Here is a 22539-nt window from a genome sequence, read left to right as displayed (position 1 = left end):
CAAGCAATAGGATGAGAGAAAATGGCCCCAAGATGTGCCAGGGGAGGTTTAGACTGGATATCAGGAAAAATTTCTTCACCGAAAAGGTTATCAGACATTGGAGCAGGCTGCCCAGGGAACCGGTTGAGCCACCAACCCTGGAGGTATTTAAAAGACGAGTAGACGTGATGCTTAGGGACATGGTTTAGTGGTGGACTTCATAGTTAGGTAAACAGTTGGACTTGATGATCTTAAGAGTCTTTTCCAACCCAAATGATTCTATGATTCTATTCTATGATTCAAATAACTCCTTCCATAATTCTTCATACAAAATAAATGAGTGAAAGCATATTCCCAAGATGTCTGTATGATTTTGTTTTAAAGTCTCCATGTCTTGCAAAACATAAATAAAAGTAACCCAAAGATTTTGGGATTACACTGCATATTAGCAAAAATTTCTTCTCTGCTCAAGATGAGATGTATTTCCACCCTCCCCACCCACCCAATAGTCACATCTCTCAAATATTTTGAAATTTGAAAGCTACTTTTCAGCAATCTTCTGAAATCACAAGCAGTCACATTAATAATGCATTAAAAAAAATCTGTAAATTATCAAGAGAACCAACATTTATGTATCGCGTAACAAAAAATCTTTTTAAGCACACTTCATTAGTAACATCACATTTTGTCTAACCATGAACTCATACAAAGACTTGCTTAATTGAGTTAAAGTGATCTCACTCTGCAATCCTAATGCAGAGACACTCCTTTTATAAATGCACTACATAATTAGAACAGCGAAAATTTTTTACCCAACTCTTACCTCTCAGCCTTGATCTGCAAGACATTTTTCAAATACAACGTAGCACAATCCCTACTCCAACTTCGACACTTCAAATAAACTATAGTACCTGTTCTCAGAAGAATTACTATCACACACTTCCACAAACTTTCTATAATTCATCAATGTTTTAAATGTAAGTAGTTATTATTCACCCTCCCCCCAAATCACCCAGTAGGTTTCCTTTATTTACTCATTCACTATTACCATAATGCTGTCATTGAAATTAAACTCTGAGAAATTCTAGTAAAAAATACTAGAGGTATTTTACGATTTACTTTGAAGTTGGATACAACTAGATAAAATTTTCTTAAACAGATCTCCTTAACGGTATGTTTAATGAGCTATAGGAATACCTCAATATTTTTACTGGCAACATTCTTCACAACAGCAGGAAACAGCTCAGAAGCATTTTTTCCCTTTGCAATCATCTAAAAAAAAAAAAAAGGAGGAGAGAGAGAAATCTTAATAATGTAATAATATAATTTCTTAGGGTGTGTTTTTTTTTTTTTAAAAAACAGACACTTATTCCAGATTTGTATTTCAAACTTGATTTCTATGAAGTTTAGCATAAAGTCCGATTTTTTTTGTGAACTACCAGACTTTACAGGACGCTATCCATACAACAAAACCCCTGACTGCTGGCCAGTTACGAATTTCTGGAGTAGAATCAATGAAGTGGACTTTACCATATCAGACCGCAAACCAATTTTTATGCTTTAAAAATTATTTAAGACAAAGCCCTTGCTAATCTGAAAAGTGTTATAAGAGCTGCTATCCAAAAAAAAAAAACCAACCAAAAAAACAAAACCCCCAAAAAAAACAACCTTGTATAACTTCTCCTAATCTAAATCCTGTTCCTTTTCCCAGGAACCATTTTGGTGTACAACAGAACCAAGGACAAAAAAAAACACACCATAAAATCAAATAGACATCATATTTTAGAAACAAAGTAAAGTTGTTTTCCATAGGTTAAACACAAAAGGTCTCAAAATGTTTATACAGAACAAAAACTGAACAAAGATAAAAGCAAGATCAGTCAACTCACTGATTTTTTTTTTTTAAAGGAAGTAGTTTTCGTATTTGATCTCAGAGAAATCTGAAACCAGAGCATGTAGTAAACAATTAAATTGTCTCAATAAAGAGCACAAACAGCAAAACTTCAGTTTAGCTTCAGCCCTTGTATGAACAGCTTACAGAGAAAGTTATTTATAAAAACCAAGTGCATTAAAAGGAATAAAGTACTACAACATACACTCCAGCTGTACAACTCTCTTATCTCTTAGATCTAATTCCAGCAGAATGTCTGCCAATACTTCATGTCCAAGCTGCAAACCCTGGAATTTCATGTATGTGCTACATCAAGTTACAGTGCTGCTGAATACAGACTCAGAGCACCTCCAGCTATGGTCAAGGGCAGGATCCAGTCAGCCAAACATCAAGTTAATCAGTAAGGACAAGAGCTCATGAAGACAAGCCAATAGGCAGGGTTCCAACACAGGAACATGAGTTTTGCAACCGCAGTTACTGCTGTTCATAACCATCTCACATTCCCACTACTGCTCAACATTATAGAGCTGATTAAACTTCATATTCCTAACTCACAGGTCTGTCTGTGTATCTCATTGATAAAAAACGTTAAGGTCATAAAGAACTCAGATCTCATGCATCAAAAGCAAGAAAATATGCAGCAAGGCAATAGCTTGACAAAACTGTATATCTGGAGAAGGTTAGAAGAAAGAAGATAAAAGAAGAAAGAAGGTAGTTGAAGTTCAAGCTATCACTGAGTGAGCCTTTCAAAAGGGTTTAATAGCAGCTGTCCAGCATGACATTTCAATTTAACCAACTTAACATCTTAAACTATTTTTTGCAGCTGTATTAAACACAGGAAGCAACAAACTACCAAGCAAGCACATTGTATGGGTTTCAAGGGGTTTTAACGAAGAATCTAACCTAAACCACTGCTGTCAGGAATGGGGGGGGGGGGGGGTCCTTTGTAATAAATACCAGATTTAGAATGACCAGAGTCAAGCAGAACATAGTAGCAAGATGCACTGCAGAGAAGTATCATAGAATAAAGTATTATCAATTATCTCATCTTGATGCAACAGAAGTTATGTTATTCAAAAGTAGTGATGATCCTTAAAGTTAGACTTCCCTGATAGGCTGTAACAGTATGACTCTATGCATTACTTGCATTATTTAACTCATCAACCATAACAGTTCCAGTGTACCATGTAAATATGTATTTAGGGTCTTTTAAGAGAGTGTATTTTGACTCATTAAGTCATAATGATTAGTGTAAATCCTCCTTAGCTTACGGATCATTAACCTGAAAGAAGATAATGGTTCTTTCCAAGACTAGGGTCTATCATGTCATTTTTGTTGCTATGCCTAGACATTCTCCAGTTGTGTTGTCTTATATATCCAGAGCTCCTGCACAGACAGAAACTTTCATTCTAGAAGCAGTGCTATATAATGTCCAGAAGTCTGTGTGTGGTTCTGTCCCTACAAAATATAGATGCTGTGCATAAGACAGAGTGTAATAAACTTTTTTTTTTAATGAGACACACACAGACATGGATTTCTCTGTGGGAAATCAGGCACATGAATTTGTTTCCTACATTTACACTCTGAAGTCTTCAGGAGTGAAATTCCCCTGAGATTTTTCCCAGATGAGAAGTTCAGTTGAGTAGAAAGGTCAGGTTTCAAGATCTAGTGACAAGAATATCTTGGTTGTTGTAATATTAGTGTAAGTTGTAAAAGAAATATCAGCTATCGTGTTTTCATGCATATAGTAGAATAAACCTGGTTCTGTATACACTTCAAATTTATTTCTAAACCAGCAGTATTGCTCATAATCTCTCAAAGATTGCAATTATTTTATGGCATGCATGTAAGAAAGAAACATACAAAATAACATAGTAACTGAAAAGACATCATTGATCATTAAAGACATACGTACATATTTTAGCTGAAGGTAGGCTTAGACACCTTCATGTAAAAGGAGGAGTGGAAAAATCAAAACTGTATTACTCATATGCTTGAAACTACATTGTTAAAAAGAGTCACTCTCTGCAGGACAGATTTGTTTTTATTTCTAATGAATCTCCTTCTCCCCAGAAGAGAGTTCACAAAGCACCTTAAAGGAGGAAGAAGCAGCAAACAGAGCCATAAGTAGTGTTCTCCTGGTACTTTTCCATCACACCTGTATGAACAAATGAAAGTCTAGCCTCTTGAAGTCTACTAAAACAGTAAGAAATACGTTGGTTTGCACAGCTTTTCCTCCTAGCTAAAATTAGTGAAAATGAACATTACAGTGAGACATGTGAAACAATACTCTGACAACGGAGTTCCTTTTTCCTCTAATAAGGCTAAAGGAAGCCTTTCATCAGTGGAAAATACATCTCATCCTTGAGAACTCTCTAAATGTAGGCACACAACTGATCACGCACAAGCTTCCTTGTGCCCAACAGCAATATTATTACCACTGCTCCAAGGACTTACATTAATCATGCAAGGTCCCAGTCCTGGCCCATAAAGCTCATTGTTCCAGTTTGTTATAGGAACCAGCGGTTGGCACCAGATGACTGTTGTTACGAAACACAGTTTAAAAACAGGGTAACAGCAAATACCTTGAAAACATGGAAGAATCTGAAAACAGAGGATCCAGTAACTTAAACAACTCACTCAAGTAATGGTCAGCTTACGAGGTAGAACGCTGGTTCTGCTTTAAGAAAAGCAGCAGCAGCTAAGCATGGAAAAAATATCCAGGAAGCAGAAGGTGCCTGCTGCCATCTTCCAGCATTGCACAGTACTCAGAACAGGGACAGAAACCAAGGACTAGGAACTGTCTAAAAACTCAAATATCTTACAAAAGGACAAATATCTGGAATTGGGAAATAGGGGAACAGAAAAATTAATGTTCTCAATTCAGTTCTGCCTTCCCCTGCTGAAGAGCCCTTGAGCCTGATCACCTCAGCCTAAGACAACCAAGGACCACAGCTATCAGTGCTAACTGCATACTTCTAGGTAACTAAAGAAACAGTTGTTAAGAACTGCTTTGAGTATGTAGCAGCAGCAGGTATTTATAATGAGTGCATTTGCTTATTGCGCACTCATTTATATGAGCAAAGTCCGTTGTTTACGGAAAGACATTTAAAACAACAACCAAAAAATCAATTTAGTAAAGCCTCGATTTAAAATTTAAAGCTGACCTGATTTAATAGTTTCTAATTCCCCCATATACATCCATACACACACACACATTCAGTTGCAACAGTTTCCAAACACAGATAAAATCTGGCCACCTTTTTGAAAAACAAAACCAAGGGAGCCACAGGCAATTCCCCAACCCTCCCGCCCACAGTAATAGCCAGAAGAAAGATCTTTTCTGAGGGAAGCAAAAGAATGTAAGTTACCATAGGCTGAAATCACAGCACTTCTAAAGGCTATGATTTCTTGCAACTGCACCTCTGCATGCCAGACTCTCACTGGTCAAACCCTAAGGAATCCCACATCATGGTGAAGACGAACCCAGAAAGCTTTCAACAAAAAAAAAAACAAAAAAAAACAAAAAACAAACAAACAAACAAACAAAAAAAAAACAAAAAAATCACTAGCTCTATAGTCAGAGGAAAGAACATGATCACGATACAACTTGTACCTACCTGCTTCAGTACATGCTTAGATAGAATTAACCCATGTAAAAACAAGCAAAACAAAAAAAGCACATCCAGAGGAGACTGAAGGAACAATGAGATAAAGCAACTGCAGAAGTCCCAGAAAAAGAAGTCAAGTGGACACTGAACAGCTTTCCACAGCACATTCTCCTAATACTTTTAAGAAGACATAAAGGGCCTTTATCAAATTCATGATGTTTAGTTTATAGGGTTTAAACACACAATGCCGTTACACGTTACTTAATAACCACTATGGATATACAGTTCACCTGAAATACTTAGTCAAATATATAGGCAACACACTCAATTTAAAAAAAATAATCCTTATATAATCTAAAAAAATAAAAACAGTAAACGCAATTTGTCATTTTACTCCTGGAAGTTTCTGTTGTTCTCCTGTCTGCTGAATTAAGACAGCAACTGAAGTTTCTCTGAAGGAACCATTTCCTATTTATGGTCTCACACCTCCATACGGGAAGCAGTTATTTACAGGCATATTGGCATTGTTACACAAATATTTTAGAAGTATGTAACTGCATATATTTTGATATAGCAACATCTACACAAAATTCCAAATTAAAGACTTCACAGTAGCTTTTAAACACCATTTAGAGATTCAAATGACTGACTTGGACAGTATCTGTAAAGCAAAAAAATGTATTCACACCCAAGACATAAAAAAAATAATAAAAAAAATCACATACCCCAACAATCCTTTTCATAGCATCCAGCTTTGCAGAATCTTTACTGCTTTCCAACATTTGTTTTAGGTCTTCATTTCTATAGTAGAAACACAGTAAAGCATCAATTAGAAAAAGCAAAAAATAAAACCAGGATACCATTTTTATATTCTTGCATCAATTCAGCAACTTAAGGTGAAGCACTGCTCCTTCTCTGCCACTTTTGAGTTGTATTTATTAACATGCTGGCCTGGTATAATGAAGTGTTTAGTGAAGGAATCTATCAGGTTCCAACAATAATGCAAGCCCATGCAACTTCAATCTGCTGATAGCTGAACCTTGGCTGGAAGGCTGAAGTCCTGAGGCAAGAGAAGAGCTCTATTTGAAACAGCAACTTATTTGCTCCCCACCACCACTCCCTCCAGTAAGGGCCAGATGTAATAGTCTGAGGTTGACATGTTTGTGTTAAAGTATAATATCAGCTTACGTAAATCACTGAAAAGCCCAATAGTAGATTTCAATATGGTCTGAATTTCAATGAGAATCAAGCATATAGCCTTATGTTTTCATCTGACTTTCTGGATTGTAAATTGCTATCCCTTGTCCTCAGGATTAAAAGCCTCAGAGCCCTAGCACATCTATTCTACACACCATAAGATTAAGATAGCCACATGGTTAGACCCATACAGCGTCCAAGCACTTTCTACAGTTGAAAAAGTTCTGACACAAAAATATTAACTTCATAAGGATGTTCTCGCGCAGATACAGCTTCTCATTAGCCATCCTCATCCTGTTTGGCTTTTTGGATGCAAAGAGATCACAGTCTAACTGCATTTATAGACTATAAAAGTTTACAAAAAGATTCTTTGAAGAAATAGCCCTTTCTAATGACTAGATTGCTTGAGTGCTAGAAAATATGAAGCATGCAGTAGCCCAAGAAGAGACACCTGCAAAATTCCAAAGACCTCTGAAGACATTCCAAGTTTACCACCTCTGTGAGCTTTCACATAGCGGAAGGCAAGATGGAAATCCAGACAGGATTTCAAAAATGAATGCAAAACCTAGGTATATTCTAATTTATCACTGCCTGTAGAATTTCAGATGGGGAGGAAAAAGAGGTTTAAGCGAGAGCCAGAATTAATTACAATGAGACAAAATGTTGTCATCCATTCCTTCACAAACCTTTAAATAGCATTTTTCCTACTTGCAAAGGATAAAGTCACTCTAAGAGAGACTTTCCTTGTATTTTCAGAACCTGTACTGCATCATCACCCACGCACTTGGTATAAATCCACAAAATTAAGAACCACAACCAGATGGAGAAAAAACCCAAACAATATTGTTTCCTAATAAACCAAAAGAAACATATGCAAAACTCAGGATGCAGATACCTACATGCAACTTCCAGCTGAAGTCTAACCGCATTTTCAAAAACAAGTGTTTCATGAAATACCGAGGCAATCTAATACAGATGGCCTGTTGTAAATACTGGCTTCACTTGACAGCTTCATATTTAAGTATTATCTTTAAAAGAAAGAAAAAAAAAGTGGAAGCATTCTATTCCCTTGCCTGCTTCAGCATTATTTCCCACATACCACTGGGAACTTCCTTTGTTAGCATCACACTCAAAGATCTTTACTGTTCTTAGTTATTCCTGAAGTGGTCAAAGAACTATATGGTCAGTCTTCTATTGCTACATTTACTTAGTTATTTGCTCAGTCCTTTAAATTATATTTCCCATTCGACTCTGTTCCGTAGTTTTGCATACTGCTGAGATCAGTTTAGGATGTCTGTAGTTGTACTCCTCCAGGGAAAGGAGTAACATCCAGTGCACCCTATTCTTATAACACCACCCCGGTTGACAGATCGGTTAAAAATAACTAATGCTGTGATTTCACAGACCTTTCCCTATTTCTCTCCTCCAAGTCCCTGGGATAAAGGCACACCTTCTGCATTAAGCTCTCCAGTTCTCTAACTTCACTTCAAGCATGCTTGTGTTCACCTCTATATCCTCACACTCCTTTTAGCCACTCCATATTTTTCCCTGTGCTCTGTATCCTTATTTTTGATATCAGAAATCAAATATTTGTTGTTTTAGTGTTGTAACTAAAATGCCTTTAATAATTTGCTTTTCCCTTTAACCTCCCTGTGTAGTTCCATTTGTAATTAACTTTTTAGGAAAGCTAGCTTGATTTAACTTCTGGCAGCTCTCTTTATTCCCATTGATCCTGGCCACAAAGAAAGCTTTTTTTACTGAATTCCTTTCCACCTATTCCTCTATTGGAATGCCAAATACTACATAATTCTCAGATCTTTTAGATTGGCTTTAAGCACCTCACCTGAGACTTTGCTGTAGTTGGAAACAGAAATTTCAGAAACCTCTAACTCCTTCTGCTTAAGTTTTAATCCTTAGCTTTTAAGCTTAGCTTGTGAAAGAGTCTATATGACACAGTTATCAAAGTTACAAAGTAGAAGACTGGACTTGATCTAGAAAGTTGCTTCTAGTCCTATGCTGCTGCTTCCAGATTCCTACGGCTATTTCGCATAATCATGCACAAATTGAGATGGAGAGATCAGTAAAAACTAAAGCATAGGACAATATTACTAGATTGTGATCACTTAGTTCTCATATAATTGGTAGGAGGACGCTTCAGTTCCTTGGCACAACCAACCAAGCAACTACTTTTAAAAAAAATAGTGTCTGAATAAAGAATCAAGAAATGTTGAATGAGTAAGACTGTGTAGCAACTGCTTAAGATTCAAGTCTGGGAATACATTTACCTAATAAAAAAAGATTAACAAAAAAGTTAACATGAAAAAATAAGAATACGTCAACAAAATTTGCAAGTGAGAAGTAGAAAATGTGGAAACAATAACTTGAACTTAAGGATCAAGTAGCAAAAATGGAGGAAGCTACACAGCACAAGATTCAAGTACATGCTGAAGACCTCCCCGAAGCTGGGAATGACAAAAGCAGACAGTTATCACCGGATGTGTATAAGTTATCAGTGTAACAAACACAAAGAAAAAAAAGGCAAAAGGTGAATTTAAGACATGTGAAGACAGAAGAAAGAAATATTTAATGATGAAACATACTTCTAACTGCTTATAGAAAATATTCTATCACACATTTCCAATTAAAACATTTTTAAATGTTAACAGGGAAGATATAAACCGGAGAAATTAAGACACGAAGACGTGCTTACAGCCAGCCTTGCTTTCCTAAGAGAAAAGCAACCAGGGGAATAGAAAAAAAACACAAGTTCTTGATTAATCCATTTGGCAATTAATTGCTACCTGAACTGATGTATTTTTTAAATCTTTTCTAGCAAATTATAATCCAGGATTAGCAAGCATGAGATACTTAGAGTAAAATATTGCTCCATATATTCACATGCATCATCATTAGCAAGCCTTTCTTCTTCTACAGTTAGATACGGTTTCAGTGTAACCTCGAAGTTTCCCCCTTTAAGAGCAGATTTAATACTGCAAGATACCTCAATTATTTTACTGAGCGCTGTAGAATTTCGTTCCATTATTTTAAGTACAGTATTTAAATAAATAAAAAAAAAGATGACTGCACTCAACCAAGCTTGCCTGCTGAGACTGAGGTCTGCTCAAAAAAAAAAAAAAATCCTATTATGTAACAGGATACCCACTCCCTTGCTGTTTTCAACTTCTAGAAACAAATATCCTACACAGATTTCAAAGGTCATTTCCCTCCAAAAACAACTCTTATCAGCAGCCTCAATGAACAATGTTCCCAAATGCATTTCAGTCTTTCATAATACAGTTTTTTGCACAGTACAACAATACTTTCAGTGTCTGAGCACTAAGAAGATTTAAGGGAATCTCAATCCTTAAGTAAATTTCCTCAAAACAGAAAGCATAAATGCAAGCCTTACACTGCTTACTAATGAGTATAGACTCATTAGTTACTCTGAAATGACAGTTCTTCAGTACACAATGTTACACAAATAATTTCTTTAGCACTTATGTCCACCTGCCAGGAGCTCAGGATCAATCAGCTGCATCAATCTTCACTTCTCTCCGCTAAAACTTTGAGAGTCATTTTAGCCTTACAGAGTTAGGTACATATTATAGATGACTGACATACAAGTTTTATTACTTCAGCAGCAAAACCCGGTTTAAAGAAGCCTGATCTGATAGTTTATGGGTAATACAGAGCTATATGAAGCAGGACAGTAATGGTCCCAACAGCAGTATGTATAAAAAAACAAAAAACTTTGTATGAGTAAATACAACGTCTCTGAGCCCATTTTCCCCAACAGTTAAGAAGAGGTGAAATGACTTTCTGAGAGGAGGGAGGGGGTGTGGGGGTATGGAAAAAGACTCCCACGTGTCTGCCCGCTGCAATATCTAAGAACGCAAAGAGGTTTCCCTGAGTTACCGAGTTGTAGTCTAACATCTTAACCTCTGTATTATATGGCCCCACTGCCCTAAAAAGTTGCATGATTTTGAAAGCACCGGTGTGGACTATAATGAGAAATATTATACCCCTATACAACACAAACAGGCTACAAAATACAATCTTTATTACTTGCATAGCATTTACCAAAAAAGGCAATGAGTCAACTATTAACATATTAAAGCACCAGTACTCTTCTGCCTCTGCAATCTTTACCACCATAGGCTTGTATTCCTCAATATAAGAATCTGAAAGCTAAGCGAGTTTAAATTAGAAATGCAAATTCATTGCCTAACTTTCTCTCATAGCAAGCACCATATGTGACAGACCTGCGATAATACAATGCAACTGACATCACAAACACATTCAGAATAATATATTCTCTTTAAATCGCTGGTCAAATGTTAAGTGGAGGAAGAGGATTTCTAACTTTCTTCTATGTTTTCATATTTTATGACTGTAGCCTTTAAGACAGATACTACTTTTGTCTTTCTACCTCAAAGCACTCCTTTCTTCACATGCCTTTGCACCATTGCTGGATACAATACCGGTATAAATATGATAGGTCTAGTGGTTATGACTAATCTTCCAGATGTTACTGTAAGAAAGTAAACAAAACCCCACCAGTTTGATTTTTCTAGTTCTTGTTCTCTTTCATGCTCCCTCTACTCCCCTGCCATTAAAAATACTGACAGAAGACCCACCCTAACACCCCAAAATCAGAGCCAAAAAAAAAAATAGAGCTTGACAGTCAAGAGAATATACTGCCGAACTATTGTAACAACTTGGAGTCTTATGCCAGAAAGGACCCTGGCCATTATTCTCCATGCTGATTACGGCAAAAAGCAACTAAAGAATAATTCTGAACATGTGTACTCTTGTTAGCGCACACTTGGTCACTAAAAGTGGTGCCTTACTGGTAAGGCTAGAATTTCAGATTCTGTTGAGGAACAACTGTTCTAAAAGGTAGGATCTTCGGGGGCAACCAGCCTGCAAGAAAGGCAGATCTACCAAACTTTCCAAGAATTCACATACATAACTTCAAAGTTTACTATAAATCTACAAGGGGTGATCACTCTTTGTGTGCAGCCCACAGGAACACGAAAGAATGCTGAATATCTGCAGCCTGAATAACAGCTCACTTCAGCAGATATCTTGTCATAGCCCTCAGAGAAGCAGTACTGACCATCACCTCTACTGTGCCCAAGACAATAACGGACTGAGGAGCTTTTTCACCAAATAACAGACGTTCTTAAGATCCCTGCAGGTACTGCACAGGAAAAAATTCTTCAAGAGTTTGATAAATTTTATCAGCACACAAAAAAGTCGATTTTCTCTTACTAGAAGGCAGTGGAGCCAGAAAAACAATGGTGTCACACAAAAAAAGAAAAAAAAAAAAAAAGGATGAGATGCCAGATTCTGCACCTAGGACGGAGCAATTCTGGGCGCAAGTATAAACCGGGAGAACAGTGGCTGGAGAGCAGCCCTGCAGAAAGGGGTCTGCGGGTGCTGGCTGACAGCAGGCTCAGTATGAGGCAGCAGTGTGCCCTGGCAGCCAAGAGGGCAAACTGCATCCTGGGGTGCATCAAACACAGCATAGCCAGCCGGTCAAGAGAGGTGATTATCTCTCTGTATTCAGTGTTGGAGCGGCCTCACCTTGAGTTCTGTGTGCAGTTCTGGGTCCCACAGTTTAAAAAGGATGTGAAGGTCCTTTAATGCATCCAGAGGAGGGCAACAAAGCTAGTGAGAGGGCTGGATGGGACATCCTATGAGGAGTGGCTGAAGACTTCAGGCTTGTCTAGTTTGGAGAAAAGGAAGCTGAGGGGCGATCTCATTGCTCTCTGCAGCTTCCTGGGGACAGGATGTGGAGAGGGAGGCGCTGAGCTCTTCTCCCTGGTGTCCAGTGACAGGATGCATGGCAATGGTTCAAAGCTGCACCACGGGAGGTTCAGACTGGACATGAGGAAGTATTTCTTTACCAAGAGGGTGGTCAAACACTGGAACAGGCTTCATGGAGAGGTGGTCGATGCCCCAAGCCTGTCAGTGTTTAAGAGGCATTTGGACAATGCCCTTAATAACATGCTTTAACTTTTGGTCAGCCCTGAAGTGGTCGGGCAGTGGCACTAGATAATCGTTGCAGGTCCCTTCCAACTGAAAATACTCTATTCTGTTCAACATTACCCACCTTTACAGAAAATAAAATAGGGTAGGCATAACTGTATGTCATCAGGGTTTGAACCAGCTGTGCCAGTCATAAATCTGGGCCCCTCCCTCAATTACTTTGTCTTCTCACAGGAACTATCACAAACCTTTAATCGTATTAAAATACTAATCCATAATCTGTGGCATATCATTTGCCACTGCACCTACATATTCTGAACTGTTGTTAAGAGCACACTTACTCCACCTTGATAAGATATACATTTATTGTATCTCCTATTCTTTTGAGCAACACCATAATACGAAACCCATAAATTGTTGGCATTTGGTACGGTTCTAACATACGTAGTTAGCGAAAGAAGTCACCCACTTTACAAAGGCTTGCTTTGTAAAAACCAGAAGTTTCATAACTACAAAAACTGCAACTAAAGCCCACCTGGCAATGCAACAATGATTCTTTAGCTGCAAAATCTTTACTGCTGGAAGTTTATCAGCCTGCTGTTTTATGAAATAAGAATTTAATTATGATTCTCTATTCCATCTGTTTGCCCCAAAAGCAGGGAAAAGTTTTAATCACCTCCAAGAAATAGGAAAGAATTTTAAACAAATAAAGTCGTGGTGAGACACAGGCTCTTCATATACAACGAAAGGACTAGGTTACTGCAAGATAAGATAGAGGAAATGGCAAACAAATCCACCGCAGGGGAGAAAGCAAGCTTCAGTAGTTCTACTATTATGGAACCACCTATTATAGAACAGGAATAAAAGTTACAAAAGTCCCATTCAACAGAGTTTTAATAATGCATTTCTTAAGTTCTCCATCCACTGCATACTTTCAGTTACACAATATCAACTGCATTGTTCTTGCATTCAAAGTCTTCAGGAGACTTCAGTCTGAGGCACACTAAGATTTATTTTTCTTGCCTGTAGCACAGCAAAACATTCCAATGTGAAGTTCAAAATACTGTGAATGTTACCAGGTGCAAAGCAGAAAATCCACACTGACAGAGCAGCCTAACCTTTGGTATTCACACCTGTGTAGTAATGAAGTCCTACAGAAGGTCTCATGTCCTCCCACAAAATTTTTAAAAAAAAAATCTTTTTTTTTGTTTGTTTTGTGGGGCTTCTTTTATTTTTTTTTTACACTTTACTGGCACTGCAAAATCCTTAAAATACATTGGCTTATTCTAGCTCAGGCTAATTGTGTAAACTCTAAACAAGTTTTAATTTAACGCTTAAAAAGGAACTGTAAATAGATTTCAGAGCCATATAACATGGAAGCTAAAACAGCAGTGAACACGTGCTTCAATTTAAGTTTATTTTGCTGTTGATTTTGGTACTTCCTCTATCAGGAAATTAAGAAATCTGAGTTTCACTGTGAGTGTTTCATTGCATACCGCAAACTGTTTGAATGACATCTTGTGGTGCTATTCAGTATTGCCAACCTCTTCCATTATAACACTATTTATATTTATTGGCAATTCACAACACCAACATAGAATTCAACTATTATTTCAAGAGAGACTCAAATCATTTGGCTACGAGTGCAGCTGTACTGCAGTTTAAAGAGAAATTATGAGATAAGAAATAATCTACTTCCTGTTCAGGCACCCCTACTTTTTCCATCTGAAAAACAATTTACTACTCAAAAAGCAAATTTGATAGTTTTAAAGGATAGACAGCAGAGATGTGAGGAAAAACCAGGATAACTATAGTATGCTGTAAGGCTGAGAGCCACAGAGAAGAACAAGACCAGTTACAGTCTGACCAGCAACATAATTTAACCCATTAGATGACTGCTTTGCCACTAGTTTCTCATAGCACTTGCCACCTGGATGGTTTAGGTACAGTCAGTAAGGAAATATACAGAAAAGTGTAAAGTTAAAACTGAATAAAGTATCTTCCCAGCTCCCTATCATGAAACTATAGTACCTGAATAATGCTTGAGCAACTCAGTTCATGAACACCTGTAACTTGCTGCTACCACCAACATCAATGTAGATATGTAAACAACCTGCATTTCAAAAGCTCTAACCTGATGGCAGCTAGTATGACAAAGTAGTTTGAATCCCTTTCTGGACAGTACTGTGATTTAATCTAAGATCATCTATTGTCTGCAGAGTACTTCACCCAGTGACAAGAAAGGTTGTCTGAAAGGATGAAAAGTACCAATCTTGCAACTCCCCGCTGCATATGACTTCTTCTCAATAGCGTCCACACCTCCAATGCTGCAGGAAGATTTTTGTCTCCAGAAGCTTCCTTTGGTGGCAGAGACCAGTTTCCTGAAGCCTGAAAAAGTGGTATCTGAGGTGGTGCTGCCACTTAGTTGGTTGTGCCTATTTACAGCCTGTCTCGAGTAGGCCAGTGATCAGAATTTGCAGACGTTTGAAGATCACTTTGCAGCATTTGATAGTTGTGAAGGGATTACAGAAGAGTGAGAAGCAGTATTTCCAGCCTTCCTGAAAATGGTGAGAAGCTTCTTTTAAAGATACCACCAAAAGGTGGTGCTGTCACAGCCAGAATTCTCAACAGTGTTAGTTATTTACATATATGTCAGCAACATTTTAGAAACACTCTTTAAGAGCATTACAGTGTACTGCTGTTCATCTTTTACCTGGATGTCAAAAAAATCTTTATAAGGCAAAAGAATTTTAGTTTTCTCAAAGTAAGAAAACTACTGTGGGGTAGCACAGACAAGCATAGTCTTCAGAGAAGCAGAATTAAGAAAATGTGGAAGTTCTTGCAAGTGTCAGCCTTATGTTATAACAATGTTATAGAAATGTATTTTTAATGTCATTCAGGATGCAGATCATAGCAAGTGTCTAAGGCAAATACATGACAACATCAAAAATATGCAGAAACCACAGTGAAGACCTTAAACAGTAACATTTGCCTTTCTGAGGAACTAAAAAAGCCTCTAAGAAAAATTTTTAATGACTACATTACAGAGAATCCCAACAAATCAACAGTTTATTGCTTGCATCCTCATATGTGCCACGTGCATGGCAACAAGAACTTATTCACTGCTTGTCGCTTCCCATCAGATCTGACGGCTTTCAGCTGGAGAAGTGCTCTGCAGTAGTATGCCCATGTTCATATACTGTATTTAATTCCTACCCTGACTACAGGGTTCAGATTTTATCTTGTAGAGTCATCAGTTCACCCAAAACATTCATCTTTGCTGGCTTGTACATCCTACCAAAACTGGCATATCACCATATTAGTAGGCATAGCGCCATTACAACAGATGGCGAAAGAAAGCAGATGTGCCAATGAGCTAGCAGATGCATCAAGTTTGAATGAGTCTCCTCCAAGAATTTCACAAACGGTAGTTTATGCACAAGCTTTCCATGACTGGTTGAACAGGGTATGCCAAGGCAAAGCTAGATTAATTTAAGGCTCCAAGAACATCTCTGGCAGCTGCTGAAAGCAAGTTTTTAGCTCTGATGAATTTGGAAAAGTCTTCTGCACAGAGAATTGGGGAATGAGTATCTTAAGGAAATCACCACCTTAGATCAGCTCTCTGCAAAACAGGCTTGCAAATCTCAGCAAAAAAAAAAAATGGGTTTCCAGCCCTGCCGAGTTTTCTGATGAATAGCTCAGTAGAATGCATAAGCCAGACCTGCAGGAGAAAAAGTCTAATAAATTACAAATGTATTTTGCTTGGCAGGAATATAGTTTAAAGATGCAAATCAGTAAAGTTGAAAATGCTTGTTATAAATTTTGCCATCTGCTTCAATACTGTACTTATCAATTGATATCTACTGATGTTACTCATGTGGTTCACCTGTAAGTTTTTTACATTTGGTTTAGATACAGCAATATCTAGTTTTATTGCTGAAATCATATCATTTCCAAAAACCAAATATTATTATATTTCAGTATTACACGCAGGCAATTTTTTTTTTTTTTAAATGCAATTAATATAGATTAAAATCCTCTGTCCACCTGCAATTAACTGTAGGCAGTAATAGCTGCACTCCAATGTATGCAATTAACATGGATTCTGGGTTATTAATTGTCTCTCTCGGTTTTCCTAAAAGCTCAAAGGTGGCTAGACTTTTCATCCCTCTCCATAGAGCAATAGTACATACTGTAATCACAAAAATATCCTATTAACTTAGATGATCTGCATCAAACAGTATCTCTCTACACTATACAGATGATTTTGACAGTCTTCCAGGCAGACAATGCTTATTTCGTGGATTCCGCCAATCTAGACCACAGAGAAATAGCTTGAGGTCCACAGGCTGGATTCAGCTTGTCTATATGACTTACATGACCCCTTGGCTCCTAACAATTTTCCACTGGAAAATCCTATTATGGGCAAAGACTTGTCTACAGATCATTTCCATTATTCTGGTAGCTCACAACCTGTCCCTTCTTCTTCTTTTGCAAAGATGAGGGGCATGTGAATGTAAGGACATCTGGAGCACCTAAAGCGACCTATGTCTGAAACATAACCAGTTCACAGACAAGAGTCAGACTACCTACCCGGACACATGAATAATTCCTAAAATATAACTATACAAGTTTTATCAAGGAATAAAGGAATACCATACACGTCAGCTCATGTGACAAGTGTGGAAAAGGGAGAGAAGAAGGACAGGAACAGGCACCTCCAGCCATGCAATGAGCCCCATTCCACACAGAAAGGTTTAGACTGACTCATCGCAGGTACATAAAATCTTCTAATTATTCAGTTATTGAGATATTTAACAGAATTAACACAGTTTCCATCCTCTGAACACCAGATCCACCTCTGATGTATCTGAAATGATGTAACTAACCAAAAGGCTTTTAAAAACAATACATACCAAATACGTAAGTCATATTTGCCTCTTTAGTCAGGATTCAATACTCACAGAAGAAGCTAGACCCAATTTCATATATTTGTTGTGAAACCTCTTATTCAAGAACAGTTTCAGTTTAGTCAAAAATGGTGAGAAAACAGTTCCTTATGTACATGTTGTACTTAACAATAATTCATATAATAGAGTTTAGAAAAACGTCCTTTCCTCACTTCTTTTGTCCTGAACATTTATACAATTACCTGATAGAAGCAGACCAAAGTTTTATTTCTACAATCTCCATTTTTTTTTCACTGCATTGGACACATACAATAGCTAATGAGAAACATACTATTTCCGCATTGTGCATGCAACCTATTGCATCTCGTTTGTATTAAGATAACAATTTATTTCAATGATTATTTCATCTTTACTGATCTTCTGACAGTCAAACTTTCCGCTTACTCAGGCTTAAGATGTCACCATGACAGAAGTTTCAAGGCACTGAGATATTTCCAGTGCTGATACCATGTGTCTCAACCAAACCACCACATATCGAGAAAGTACTACGTTCATTAACTGAACTGAAGATTCTATTTGTAATTGAAAGTTAATGAACAAATCATAGCATTGCTAAAGGTAAAAAAGGCAGCTTTAGCAGGAGAACATGACACGTGGGCCTTTGACACCAAGGGATGCTCAAAACTTTTAGATGATAAGTACTTCAGCTGACTATTTCTACTGAAATGCCAAAGATAAAATAGTTACAAGAAATAGTGTATATTAGGTGAACTTTAGACTTCAGATTTAAGTCTATTGATACTCATTTGTGCCTTTTTGTGGCAACTTGTCATAGGCCGTTCTATATAACAAATGCTAGAATACTGAAGACAGTCTATCCTAATAAACAGTTTGCTGATTTCCAAAGCATTTTGGCTTACTTCCACTCTAATACAAGCAGGAGAAGACCAACAACATAAAGAACAGAGACTGGGATTTTTTTTAAGAAAGTGTTTACAGTAATATCTTGATATTTAGCCTTTAACCACATGATATTGTTCAGATTAACTGGCAAGTGCAGGAATGTCGCAGTTATTGCAGCAACATTCTGGGCCATGTATTATATATATGCCCCTCTGCTGAGAAGGAGTACTTCTTCTATCATCAGTAGGTCTAAGGAAGAATTGCCCTTCCTCAGCAACAAAAACATCTGCAGAGTACTGAAGCGCCGCAATCATATGGGACATACGCATATCTAAGATCATATATAGCAGTGTTGAGTGACAATCAAGAGAGATCAGCAAACAAACTATGAAAAGCCATAACAGTGATTTTACTTTCACCAGTGGAATACCCCACTATCCCCACACTTTAAAATGCAAGATACAGAGACACATCTTGCACTTTTCTCTATGCCCAGGAGGGAGAGAGAAGGTCTGCCCAGTTTAAAGAACACAAAACCAAACCAACAAAAGATACGATGTCTTCCACCTGGGCTACAGCCCTTGTTCTAAGATTTCCATTTCAGCTCTAAGGAAAGGAAATTTTGTTTGTTTCTTAATAACGAATTTTTGGACTATTACCAGTGTGGACTATATGGCATGCATGCTATATGCTTGATAAATGACCACCACATTCTTCGAATAGACTGCAACACAGTTTGCTTTTCTAACAACAACCCTCACTTGCAGTCCAGTGGCTTTTTCACACCATACAAATGTCATGATCTTGTCTGTTCCTCAACTATCCAATGCATACTCGGAGCTTACCCACACAGGTTTGAATAACAGATAACTTTGTATTTCAACAAGAACTTGTTTGTCAGCTACAAAAGACCAGAGAGATCAATGCCCACTTTCCTCTCAAGCCCTTCCTTTAGAGGATGGATCTTCTCTCCCCTCCTTTAAGGGTACGAGCAAGCCTGGAGGAGCAATTAATTAATAAGGCATGCATACATATCACAAGATCCTCAGCTGCTCTGGTTCTTCCATACTGAAAGACAGTCATACACATACATGTGTACATTATGCCTCAGGACCCCAGAGCTATATTTCCACCTGACCATCGGTCAGCCTCAGGTAGAATTACTCACTTCAGCTTCTGCATCTGATAAAACATAGAGAACTATATGTCACCTGCAAAACAGTCTGAAGTCTAAGATTAAATTAGTTATGTAGAGAATTACGGCCATGATCAATGATCAGAGTACCCCTCCTATGGAAAAGGAGCAGCGAGACAATGGTCAAGAAATAAAGCACAAAGTTCTTCTAGGGAAGGGGACAGGAAAAGAAGGGTGCAAAAGAAGTCAGCAGAGGGGCATCCATGCTAAAGCATTTAAAATTTTAACTGGAACAGAATGAAATGCAAAGGATGTAGTGGACTTCTTTGGCAAACTGAGGCCTATCAGCTGCTGTCTTGCAGAGCTAAGCAGAGTGACAGTGGCTTCACCTTGTTGTGATTTACTTTGGTGTGGCACAAAAATAAACCCATCAGTCCAGGTTTCTAGAGCATGGATGCTCTCTTTGTGCAGAACAATCAAACTGAAGAACACATGATCGATTTGCTAATGTACATGAGACCTTAGTTTACAGTGCTTTTTTTGGTCGCTCTCGGAATAGATTTCCAATTTGTTGTAGGATACCATTCCAGCTTAGCAAACCTCTTGATCCTTCCATTTAGACACTTTTTTTTTTTGTCTCTCCAATTCACTTTTCCTTTAAGAAGCTGAAAGTTTTCTGTGCCACTGCACTTCAGCATTTTTTTTTCCTCCTCCATTTCCTCGTTTTGACTTCTGACCAAGCAAGACACTGCCAACACCCACTTGAAGCTGGCCACCTCGCCGTGATCAACTACATCTCCAACTACAACTTCCACAAATACTTCTAAGCACTTTTTTTTTTTAAATACATTTGAAGGCAAAATTAAACTAATGCCAGTGTGGTTAGCTATCAAAACAGAGGAAAAACGGTAAGCAGTTTTTCAAATAAACCAACAAAACAGCTTTACAGATTACCCACTCCTCTACGAATACTTTAAAGTTAAAGCAGCAAACTTTTCCACGGAGTCAGGAGAGGGTAAAAGCGGGCAACGGAGGGACCGCTGCCCCGCCACGGCCCCCGGCAGCTGCCCTCGCCCGGGAGAAGCCCTGAGGCCGCACTCCTCCCCTCGCCGCCCGGCCCCCGCGCCTGCGGGTAGCGTCTCGTCAGCCCAGCACCGCCCCAACGCCCACAGAATCGGTCACCCGCCCAACAACCCCGAGCGGGGCCCGCCCGGACCCCAAGCGACGAGCCGCCCCCCCGCCACCGCCCGGCCCGGCCCGGCCCGGCCCGCCCCGCCCCCGCCTTACTTCTTGATGTCGCTGCTGAAGAGCCCGAAGGCCGCGGGAGCCGAAGGGGTCGCGGTGGGCGCCGCCTCCTGGGCCAGCTCGGGCGCCGCCTCCCCGCCCTGCTCGCTGTAGCTGAACCCGTTACCAGACATGCCGCTGCCGCTCCCCGCCCGCTCCGCCAAACTTACCGGCGCGGCGTACCCCAGCCCTCCTCCCGGAAGCGGCGGACACGCGCTAGCATGGCGGGGCGGGTCACGTGGCGGGAGGCGCGGCCAGCCGGCCGGGGCGGAACTCGCGCTGCCCCGACGTGCTGCAGTTGCTACGGTGACCGAGAGGGGCGCGAGGAGCCGGCGGGGCCTGGCCGCCGCCGCTTCCGTAACGGCCCCTGGCGGGGTCCGGGCTGGTGTTGCCGTGCAGCGGGTTCTGCCGCCCGGCCCCGCGGCGAGGGGAGCCGCGGCGCCCGCCGGAGTGCAGGCATTGGCCTCCCCGCGCGGAGGCCCGCCCGGGACTGCTGCTGTTTCTACTCTCGCGTCTTACCGGCCCTGTTCTCCCTCCCCTCCTCTCCGGCGGCCCCGCGGGCCCCGAGACCGGGCGAGCAGGCCCCGCGGAGCCCAGCCTTTCTCGGCGTCCCTCCGGGGGAGCTCCGGGAGAAGCTGTGGCTCCGTGCCCCCTGTCAGCGCCCGGCTGCAGCGGCCAGGCTGCTACAGGAGCCCCGGGGCCTGGCTTGCCCCCGGGGAGATACCCAGGCTGCTCCGGAGGCAAGCTTCGCTTCCCAGCCCTCTGCTATGCCTTGGGCACAGAAGTGTAAAATACAAAGTATGGCCTATAGCATCAGCTCGTTTGTTGCGTCTAGTAATCCATATTACAAATTTACTTCTTTCCTAGCAAATGTTGGTACCTCACACTGACCTCCATGCTCACTGTTACAGTAGTGGTGGGATAGCCTAGACTAACAGCAGCAGTTTACATATGGTAGGCCATAAAATGTAGACGTATAATCAGAAGTTGTCTGAGGAAAGTTTCTCCTAATTTCTTTTTACAATCTTATTTTCCTATCTGCATCTTTCCCCCTCCCTCCCCCCAGTGTCTGGGAAATAATCTGTGCTCATTAAAATGCCCTTCTATCCATCTCCTGACATATTAGTGGAGTCCAACCTTTTCATCCTGAGAACTGAACTCATTTCCAAAAGGTTACAGTTCACAATCAATACTTTTTATCTTGCAGAGAAAAAAAAAGGGAAAAAACATTGTCATAATATTTTTCTGAAACAGCTTTTTGACTTCCTTGCCTTTCAGCAACTTGTACATTTCTGATTGAAACTGAGTCACTGTCAAGCAAATAAACTTGACAAAAGCAGTTACCAATACAGAATTTATTAAAAGTGTGGGGCTGTTATAAGGGCATTTGTCCTCAAAAGTTGCATTCTATGGATGCCATAATTTTGGTTTTGTTTTATGATCTCTCACAGCTTTTTACTATGTAGCACTGTTCCTTGAAAGTCAAGGCTTAGGGTGTAAAAGTCCCAGTATGAATGTTCTTGGCCATCGCCACTTTACATGTTGGTTCTTCAGACTTCCATTTTTGTCCTGCCCTTTGCACCATTTACAGTAACAGCCATCACAGTTTTCTTTCCCTGAAGACGGAAGTATCTC

At 39.5% G+C, this 22539-nt stretch overlaps 1 protein-coding gene across 2 annotated transcripts in view; it reads right to left on the bottom strand.

Annotated features, from left to right (window-relative positions):
• AP3B1 (adaptor related protein complex 3 subunit beta 1) overlaps positions 1 to 21132 on the bottom strand; it is a 178651-nt gene extending 157519 nt beyond the window's left edge. The window contains exons 1-3 of one of the 2 annotated variants that reach the window (XM_068422056.1): positions 21075 to 21132; positions 6207 to 6282; positions 1177 to 1251 (exon numbers count right to left, since the gene is read on the bottom strand). In XM_068422056.1, coding sequence (XP_068278157.1) covers positions 1177 to 1251; positions 6207 to 6282; positions 21075 to 21127 — 204 coding nt within the window. In that variant the 5' untranslated portion in view covers positions 21128 to 21132. Of the gene's footprint in view, positions 1 to 1176; positions 1252 to 6206; positions 6283 to 20907 lie in introns of both variants that reach the window. The other variant, XM_068422055.1, reaches the window with a different exon arrangement.
• Positions 21133 to 22539: the final 1407 nt, after the last annotated feature.

The sequence above is a fragment of the Nyctibius grandis genome, chromosome Z, assembly GCF_013368605.1.
Source record: "Nyctibius grandis isolate bNycGra1 chromosome Z, bNycGra1.pri, whole genome shotgun sequence".
Classification (NCBI taxonomy): domain Eukaryota; kingdom Metazoa; phylum Chordata; class Aves; order Nyctibiiformes; family Nyctibiidae; genus Nyctibius; species Nyctibius grandis.
This window is presented reverse-complemented; position numbering and strand designations above follow the sequence as displayed.